The sequence below is a fragment of the Coregonus lavaretus genome, assembly GCF_964263955.1.
Source record: "Coregonus lavaretus genome assembly, contig: HAP1_SCAFFOLD_568, whole genome shotgun sequence".
Lineage (NCBI taxonomy): Eukaryota > Metazoa > Chordata > Actinopteri > Salmoniformes > Salmonidae > Coregonus > Coregonus lavaretus.
Genome location: NW_028157357.1, coordinates 215,885 through 225,806, shown reverse-complemented (window position 1 = coordinate 225,806; position 9,922 = coordinate 215,885). Strand labels below are relative to the sequence as shown.

General features: G+C 42.1%; 1 protein-coding gene across 1 annotated transcript; it reads left to right on the top strand.

Annotated features, from left to right (window-relative positions):
- Positions 1 to 1,562: 1,562 nt before the first annotated feature.
- On the top strand, positions 1,563 to 8,455 carry LOC311125511 (uncharacterized protein; the record flags this gene model as incomplete). The annotated part of the gene is made up of 9 exons (XM_084199552.1): positions 1,563 to 1,648; positions 2,682 to 2,948; positions 3,869 to 4,126; positions 4,225 to 4,470; positions 4,718 to 4,975; positions 5,400 to 5,744; positions 5,843 to 6,112; positions 6,320 to 6,403; positions 6,548 to 8,455. 9 exons carry the CDS (start codon positions 1,563 to 1,565, stop codon positions 6,612 to 6,614), a joined length of 1,881 nt encoding a protein of 626 aa, XP_084055678.1. The 3' UTR covers positions 6,615 to 8,455.
- Positions 8,456 to 9,922: the final 1,467 nt, after the last annotated feature.

The window sequence follows — 9,922 nt, the reverse complement described above, 5'->3', positions numbered from 1 at the left end:
TCTCCTGTCTCAAGCAGCAGAGTGGGAGGAGCAGACAGGAGAGAAGACACTGAAGCTGGTATCATCAATATGTACTTACAGCACCTTTACTTTTGTCATTGGAGACAATTCTAAACAGAGTGATTTCCTGCTGGATCTGTACTCACATGTGAAGGACTATGAGACTCAAACAGGCAGGAGTGTCCTTCCAGCATTACAGCCAGTTTACCAGTCAGCTCCTGCAGTCTGGTCCATAGACCTCTCAAAGAGAAAGGCCTCCCTCCTCCTAGAAGTGCTGAAACTCCAACCAGAGAAGAAACCAGTAGCGCTGGAGGGCTGGTCAGATAAAGAGAGTGAAGTGAGGAGTTTCCTTCAGTGTCTGCCCTACATCTCACAGCTGAGGTGAGTCTGAACATGTGTGGTGGTTAGTGATTATGTGATGCTAGTGATTATTATCTTGTAGAAACGTTGTAATATAAATATTCAAGTGTTGGTGAATCTGGTAACATTTATCCACTGATTTCCTGACATAACAAATGTTGCATTACTAAATGTCACACATACATCATGTGAATGTCTCTAAAAGTAAATACTTTTACATATAACCAAAGCACATTATGTAAATGTAAAACTACTTCATATATCTTTAGCTATGACTGGTTTCATGTGTTCATCCATGTCTGAATCAGCTGTTACTGTCCTTGTTGCAGTTTCTATCCATGGAGGTCTGATCACTCAAAGTGGATCAAGTTCCTGGTGGATCTCCTGTCTCAAGCAGCAGAGTGGGAGGAGCAGACAGGAGAGAAGACACTGAAGCTGGTATCATCAATGTGTACTTACAGCACTTTCCCTTTCTGTGATGATGATGATTATTATGAGAATAAGGAATACCAATGGGATTTCCTGCTGGATCTGTACTCACATGTGAAGGACTATGAGACTCAAACAGGCAGGAGTGTCCTTCCAGCATTACAGCCAGTTTACCAGTCAGCTCCTGCAGTCTGGTCCATAGACCTCTCAAAGAGAAAGGCCTCCCTCCTCCTAGAAGTGCTGAAACTCCAACCAGAGAAGAAACCAGTAGAGCTGAAGGGCTGGTCAGATGAAGAGAGTGAAGTGAGGAGTTTCCTTCAGTGTCTGCCCTACATCTCACAGCTGAGGTGAGTCTGAACATGTGTGGTGGTTAGTGATTATGTGATGCTAGTGATTATTATCTTGTAGAAACGTTGTAATATAAATATTCAAGTGTTGGTGAATCTGGTAACATTTATCCACTGATTTCCTGACATAACAAATGTTGCATTACTAAATGTCACACATACATCATGTGAATGTCTCTAAAAGTAAATACTTTTACATATTACCAAAGCACATTATGTAAATGTAAAACTACTTCATATATCTTTAGCTATGACTGGTTTCATGTGTTCATCCATGTCTGAATCAGCTGTTACTGTCCTTGTTGCAGTTTCTATCCATGGAGGTCTGATCACTCAAAGCTGATCAAGTTCCTGGTGGATCTCCTGTCTCAAGCAGCAGAGTGGGAGGAGCAGACAGGAGAGAAGACACTGAAGCTGGTATCATCAATGTGTACTTACAGCACTTTCCCTTTCTGTGATGATGATGATTATTATGAGAATAAGGAATACCAATGGGATTTCCTGCTGGATCTGTACTCACATGTGAAGGACTATGAGACTCAAACAGGCAGGAGTGTCCTTCCAGCATTACAGCCAGTTTACCAGTCAGCTCCTGCAGTCTGGTCCATAGACCTCTCAGAGAGAAAGGCCTCCCTCCTCCTAGAAGTGCTGAAACTCCAACAAGAGAAGAAACCAGTAGAGCTGAAGGGCTGGTCAGATGAAGAGAGTGAAGTGAGGAGTTTCCTTCAGTGTCTGCCCTACATCTCACAGCTGAGGTGAGTTGGATCCGTACAGTTCAGAGATTGTAGTTGTCTGTCCCTGTATTTCCCTTTAGAGAGGAAGTTTGTAGCTTTCTGCATTAACTTAATAAACTAAACAGACACATACCGTTTGGAAAATATGCAATCTTTGTGGTCAGGATTTGAAGGAACAATTTAAGTGGATGATGAGTTTAGAAAGATAGTCATTGTATTTTACCCACCATAATGTGACCATCAGAAATGCATATCATAACTTTGTGTTGGTGAATCTGGTAACATTTATACTCAGATTTCTTGACATAACAAATGTTGCATTACTAAATGTCACACAGATATTGTGAATTTTTCTTAAATTTTGTGATGCTAGAAATTTGTCTTTTAGAAATCTTGTGAATTTTATCTTTGAGACGTTTTGTAACATGAAACCTGAAAGTTTATACTCAGAATACCTAATCTAATCAAGGTATATTAGTGTTTTATATTTCATTAATCTTTAACAAATGTTGTTGTTGTTCTTCCACTTTGACATTACAGAGTATTTTGAGTAATTTCTTGACAAAAACATTCTAATTGATTCCATTTTAATTCCAGGTTGTAACACAATAAAAAGTATGTAAGGGGATTGAATACTAATGCAAGGCACTGTATGTACAAACATTGCTGTAACTTTAACCTCATAGTCATTGTATCATGTCAAAGTGCTGGAGTACAGAGCCAAAACAACCAAAAATGTGTCACTGTCCCAATACTTTTGGACTGTCTCCTAAATGTCTAATTTCATGTCCCCCATGTTTTGCTGTTTCAGCTGTGATGATGACAGGTTCTTCCAGAGGGTGTGTGAATCCGTCCCTGTGAGGTCCAGAGAGGAGGACCAGCAGTTGGCCTCTCTCCTCCAGGCCTTGGGCTCCACCCTGTCACTGGGAGGAGAGTTACCCAGGAAAACCTGCAGGTCTGTGGGGAGAGTCCTGGGTCTCTGTTCCTCCAGAGTGGACCTCACTCTTAACCCCAGCAAGATCTCTCTCCAAGGAGCCTTACTTATTGTGAGACATGAGTCAAAGCTACACAAGCTCAGGTATGTTCAGTAAAACAGCTTTTACAGGTGTTGGGTTCTAACTTGAAACAATCCTTATTCATGTTACCATATTAGAACTGGGTGAATGCAAATCTACTGGGGGAGAAAGGGGAAAGTTGACATTCTGTCAGAACATGTTATTGTTAAATCTCATGTATCCTATGGAGAGGAGAAGGGTAATCTCATGTATCCTATGGAGAGGAGAAGTGTAATCTCATGTATCCTATGGAGAGGAGAAGGGTAATCTCATGTATCCTATGGAGAGGAGAAGGGTAATCTCATGTATCCTATGGAGAGGAGAAGGGTAATCTCATGTATCCTATGGAGAGGAGAAGGGTAATCTCATGTATCCTATGGAGAGGAGAAGGGTAATCTCATGTATCCTATGGAGAGGAGAAGGGTAATATCATGTATCCTATGGAGAGGAGAAGGGTAATCTCATGTATCCTATGGAGAGGAGAAGGGTAATATCATGTATCCTATGGAGAGGAGAAGGGTAATCTCATGTATCCTATGGAGAGGAGAAGGGTAACCGTCTGGTTTCAGTGTAGGACAGCCGTGAGTTAGGGAGGAGGGAGGAGGGAGGAGTTCGGGCCGAGGTCAGGTCAGATGAAGTGAGGAGGAACAGTCCCCACTTCAGTTCCTGCCTAGCAACAGAGATGTATTGGCTGTCCAGAGGTGCAAGGTTAGAGACTCCGCCTAAATATATGTGCTTGTGTAAACATGTCTTGGTCCTTTCAGCTGTTTGACCCAGTGAGTGAATAAACCTGGTTTAAGCATGGACTAGTTGTCCGTTAGGTTCTGACAAACAGAGTGAAGAACTTACACTGGTCTATTGAATAGTTTATTTTCCTATTGAGCATTTTATCTGACAAGGTTTCTCTGTTTAAAGTGACTTGAGTTTTGTCTTTTCATTCCAGGCTGAATGTGGGCATGGCAGTGAAACTGTCCAGACTGGTTAGGAGGACAGGGAGAGGTGCTACTCCACTGACTGTCCCAGAGCTCTCCCTGGTCCTAAAGAGCAACCAGCCACCAGAGAGAGTGTTATCCAGGGCTCTGAGTAGTGTGGCATCCCTGCTGAGACTCTGGAGGGTTCAGTGTCTGGACCTGACTGACTTCTGGATCCAGGGTCACTCTCTCATCACACTGCTGTGTCACCAGGGACCTCTCTCTCTCAGGTCAGTCTGAAGCTGATGTTTTTTAGAAGTAGAAATAGGAACTTCATTCATGTGTTTTTCTTCATATTTCTGACTGCCTTTATGTTCCAACCTCCTAGACTGAACTCAGACACTCTGCAGCAGCTGACTGTAGTTGTGTATGAAGCTCAGGACAAGGACTTGACTCAGTGGTTCCTGGAGAAGGTTGGTGGAGACCTGACCTCCTGCAGGCTGGACCTGGAAGTGCTTCTCTCTCTGCTGCAGCATTCAACCCACAACATCACTGTGGACCTCAGAAAAAATATACTCCTAGAGAAGTACATCTCAGATCTTCTCCCCTTTCTGGGAAGGGTTATATTCAAGAGGTGGGAGAACTTCTTTCTCTATTCAGACTTTCTAGAAAGAAGAACATAACTATTTATATCCAGTGACATGTTGTTCTGAGTGATCCTCTGTAATATCATTAGGGTTTTATTCAAGAGGTGGGAGATCTTTATTCAATATTTATAGACTTTCATTATTAATGTCCTATCCAGCCAGTTGTTGCTATGTGAGTTATCCTTTATGAAACCTTGACATAACCACAACAATCCATTCTCCATGTTTGTTCAGGTCCAGTTCCAGCTTTGCAAAGTCCACCATCAGACAGATCTATGACAGCAGAGCCAGTGACTGTGTGTCCAGTTTGTTGAGGTCTTCAGACCATTGGATCAACCTGAACAGCAGAGAGCTGGACAGAGTGGACTGTACTGCTCTGGGTTTTACCCTGCAGCACTGCCACCAAGTCAAAGTCAACCTGCTGTGGACCTCCATACCACCGGGGGAGATAGAGAGCATCCTGCCTCTTCTGGACAGAGTCTCCCAACTCAGGTTTAGTTGGCTCTCTTTAACCCTGCTAGAATTGATATGAAGACTGATTTAACCACTAACCCTAACCTTAGTCTAATGCACTAAACCTTAACCTCACCTACGGGTGGAATTGAAGGGGAACGCCGGGAGTTGACATGACAAACAGAGTTGTAGTGTGTTTATCAGTGTTATAATGTGTGATGGTGTTTAAATAAGTCTCTCTCTCTCTCTCTCTCTCTCTCTCTCTCTCTCTCTCTCTCTCTCTCTCTGTCTCTGTCTCTGTCTCTGTCTCTGTCTCTGTCTCTGTCTCTGTCTCTGTCTCTGTCTCTGTCTCTGTCTCTGTCTCTCTCTCTCTCTGTCTCTCTCTCCCTCGCTGTCTCTCTCTCTTGTTCTCCCTCGCTGTCTCTCTCTCTCTCTCTCTCTCTCTCTCTCTCTCTCTCTGTAGTGTTGACAGGAGGTTACTGCTGAGTTTCCTCCAGTGCTGTGCTGCCTCTCCGATCCAGCAGGGGGCACCACCACCACCACCACCAACAGCAGTATGGCTGCTCAGGTCTCTGCACTACAGGCTGGACTTCTCCTGCTCCTCCTCTGTGGACCTGTCAGCTCAGGACCAGGAGGAGGCTCTGTGTCTGACCACTGACCACTGCAGGGCCATCCACTCTGTTCTGAAGCAGAACCAACACAGCACCCAGCTGGTCCAGAACCAGGTGCAGATCATCCTAAGAGACTGTGAAGTGGAGGACAGAGCACTGAGGGAGCTGCTTCCCATCCTGCATATTGTCAAGCTGAGGTTAGACACACAAAGACAAACATTTAACCAACTAGTTCATCAGTAGGAGTTAGACCTACTCTGTGTCATAATGTTATCTCTGCCTCTTGTCCTGTCAGCCCCAGCAAAGCTCTGCTACGTCAGCTGCTGGACCTTGTGTGTGAGGGGATTGAAGAGGGGGTGCTGAGGCACGCAGAGTCCCTGTGCAGAGCCCTGGATGGAGAGCTGGACCTCAGTGAGACCAGGCTGGACCAGAAGGCCTGTGGATCTCTGGCCCTGGTTCTGGAACACTCAGAGGGGCTGTCAGAACTGGACCTCAGCCACTGTCAACTCACAGACCACCACCTACAGCCCCTGATCACACACCTGCACAAAGTACAAGTCCTGGAGTGAGTGGCTTTCACTGTGTGTGTGTGGGTGTGGGTGTGTGTGACTACATGACAAATGTCTGAACACTCGTGTTCTGTCTCTCTCTCTCTCTCTCTCTCTCTCTCTCTCTCTCTCTCTCTCTCTGTCTCTCTCTCTCTGTCTCTCTCTCTCTCTCTCTCTCTGTCTCTCTCTCTCTGTCTCTGTCTCTCTCGCTCTCTCTGTTGTAGCCTGAGTCACAATGACATCACTGATGCTCTGACTGACAGAATACTCCAACTGGTCTCCACCAACACTTCAATAAACACCGTACGGTAAGGGTGTGTGTGACGGTGAGCAGAGCATGTGTGTGAGAGATCATATGGGTGTGTCTGTTGCTGGGAGCAACTGTTGGAGGATGGAGATCTGTTGTCTAATGTTCTAATAATGATTAATAATAGTAATGGTATTCTCTACAGACTCTTCAACAACAGAATCCAGGACAGAAGACCCTTCCTGACAGACAAGAGGTTTGAGATCTGGTGAAGATAATGTTGTATAATGACAGTATAATGTGGTCAATGTAGAAGGCTGGTTTGAGATCTGGTGAAGATAATGTTGTATAATGACAGTATAATGTGGTCAATGTATATAGAAGGCTGGTTCAAAATCACACTGATTGATCTGAGTCCAGAAAAATAGTCTTAGGGACAGGAATGTATCATCTGGTGGACAGACGTCTTACATGTGTTGTCACTCAGGTCCTTAAAAACACAGGAACATGTGTATTATAACTGTAGGATAGGAATATGTAGTTGTATTTACCACTAACAGTTGATACGTCTGTACTGTCATTAAGATCCTTAAAAACACAGGAACATGTGTATTATAACTGTAGGATAGGAATATGTAGTTGTATTTACCACTAACAGTTGATACGTCTGTACTGTCATTAAGATCCTTAAAAACACAGGAACATGTGTATTATAACTGTAGGATAGGAATATGTAGTTGTATTTACCACTAACAGTTGATACGTCTGTACTGTCATTAAGATCCTTAAAAACACAGGAACATGTGTAGTATAACATAGGATAGGAATATGTAGTTGTATTTACCACTAACAGTTGATACGTCTGTACTGTCATTAAGATCCTTAAAAACACAGGAACATGTGTATTATAACTGTAGGATAGGAATATGTAGTTGTATTTACCACTAACAGTTGATACGTCTGTACTGTCATTAAGATCCTTAAAAACACAGGAACATGTGTATTATAACTGTAGGATAGGAATATGTAGTTGTATTTACCACTAACAGTTGATACGTCTGTACTGTCATTAAGATCCTTAAAAACACAGGAACATGTGTAGTATAACATAGGATAGGAATATGTAGTTGTATTTACCACTAACAGTTGATACGTCTGTACTGTCATTAAGATCCTTAAAAACACAGGAACATGTGTATTATAACTGTAGGATAGGAATATGTAGTTGTATTTACCACTAACTGTTGATACGTCTGTACTGTCATTAAGATCCTTAAAAACACAGGAACATGTGTATTATAACTGTAGGATAGGAATATGTAGTTTTATTTACCACTAACAGTTTGTGTGTAAATACTTTAAATATTCATACACACTGCAACAGTTCAATCATGTATAAACTACTGTGTTACTATATCAACAGAACTGGTTGCTACAGCTGCAACAGTTCAATCATGTATAAACTACTGTCTTATCAACAGACCCATTAAAGAGATTCTCTGATACTTTTGTATACTTTTTAGACAGTAGCGCTGAAAGTAGCACTCAGGAGCCAGAAGTGGTCACCGATAATTGCATACTATGTCACATATGTGCAGATATGTGCACCACATCATTGGTCTCTCGCTCTGCTGGGTAGGCCTCTTGCTAGCTGTCACTCAAATGTGAGGGGCTGAAGCTCATTGGCTAGAACTCAAACTGCAAAGGGGCTGGCTCATGTGGGGGGAAATATAGGGGAAAAGGTGTGGCACAGCTTGAAGAAAAGTCGCTTTCAAACTAGGGATTTTATTGCTAATTGAGGTAAGACCCTATTTCTGCTCATAGATTATACATGTAAGAACTACACATTGAAACATCCAGCCCAAAGTGGGAGGTTAAAAAAATAATTTCTTAGTCTCCAAACTACCGGAGCATGTCTTTAAACCCCCCTAGAGTCTATTTGATACAACTAGGCATCAATCTAAGTAACAGAATAAAAACATCCCTGTCAAAATCCATCAGTTTATGATAGAGATATGCATGGGCTGCGTCTCAATCCACCACATGCACCAATGGCAGCCTTCAGCATCTGTGGAGACGTCTGTAGCGTCCAAACAAGATGGCGTCCAAACAAGATGGTGGTCTCCGTTTTGCTCTACAGCCCCCACAAGTGTCATGGGTAACCGATATCTGTTTAAATAATGAATGGAAGTATGGAGGTAGTTTTGTGCCTTCCCAAAAAAAGGGGTTAAATATGTGTAAAGAATATATATATATATATATATATATATATATATATTTCCTGAGCTTTCTAATATCCACTAGATATAGGACAGACACTTCCAAACCTTATTCTTTATTAATTATTTTTTGACTGTCTTTTTTGCCATTTATTAATGTGTTATTCAAAGTGTTTCTATGGGCTATAGTAGTAAAGGACTAATTCAATTTTTATCAAATACATTTTTTACATTTTTGTTTTTATACCTAAAGGGGTCCTAAAATTCCAAATCAAATAGCTAAATGATCTTTGGTAAGAACATCTTAAAACAATTCCATATGTAAGCTTAGAACCTTCAATGTGTCAATGTGTTTGTACTTGTCTCTATACAAATAAAAGAAAACCAAACATATATGATGCCTTCTTTTCTGATATTAAACAGAAAAACCTCCCGAAAGTTTACTGTTTTGACTGTGTAAATGACGCATCTCCCTCTGGCACGCCCATCTCGGGATAGCCGGGCCCCGCCCATTTACCAGGATGCACCATATTAGGTCAATGACGTCAACGGAATCTCCTTTTGGAACGTTCCATTTCTTGGGAACAGCAACTTCGAAGTTCTAACTTGTTAACTTTACCGATAAATGCGATAGATGTATGTTTATGAACTGATATTATGTTGATATCCTCACCCTTTCCTCGTCAGATGGTGAGCAAGCCTAGAAAACCCCTGCAAACTGTCAGTTGACATTCAAACTTCCAGCAACTAGAAAGAACACGAGAGACACTACACACATCATTAAGATTATAATTCCTATAGCTTTTAATAGACCGACCAACCAAGCGGCTTCATTCATCATGCATGAATGAAATTATAGTCATTGCCCGGGACTAAAACTAACTGGGGCATGTTCGCTGAGCAGGACCCAACGGTTTTTAACGTTCCGATAGATATAGGCCTATGCTATGAACAAACATGTCTCTCTGACATTTTGAATAAGAAATCAGGTCGGCTCTATATGTGGTAACTATATCTGAAACATTCGACAACGTTTGGCAACTGAACTTTGCTTTGGGGTATATTCATCAGGAAACAAACGGAAACAAACCGGACGAAACAAGGAGGGACTAACCTGAACTTGTCCAGTGAGAAACGCTCGTTTTTGTTGTAAACGTTTAGCTACGATGTGCACGATTGAATACACCCCTTGAAAGTATGAGACAGCGCTCCTGCTGGTGATTAGTACATTAAAACCACGTTCAGTAGCCAAACGTTGTCGAAATGTTGCCGATATAAATGCCGTGAATAGAGCGGATGTGATAGCTTATTCTAAATGTCTGAGGCATGTTTGTCCTACAGTGTATTTCTATCTGAACGTT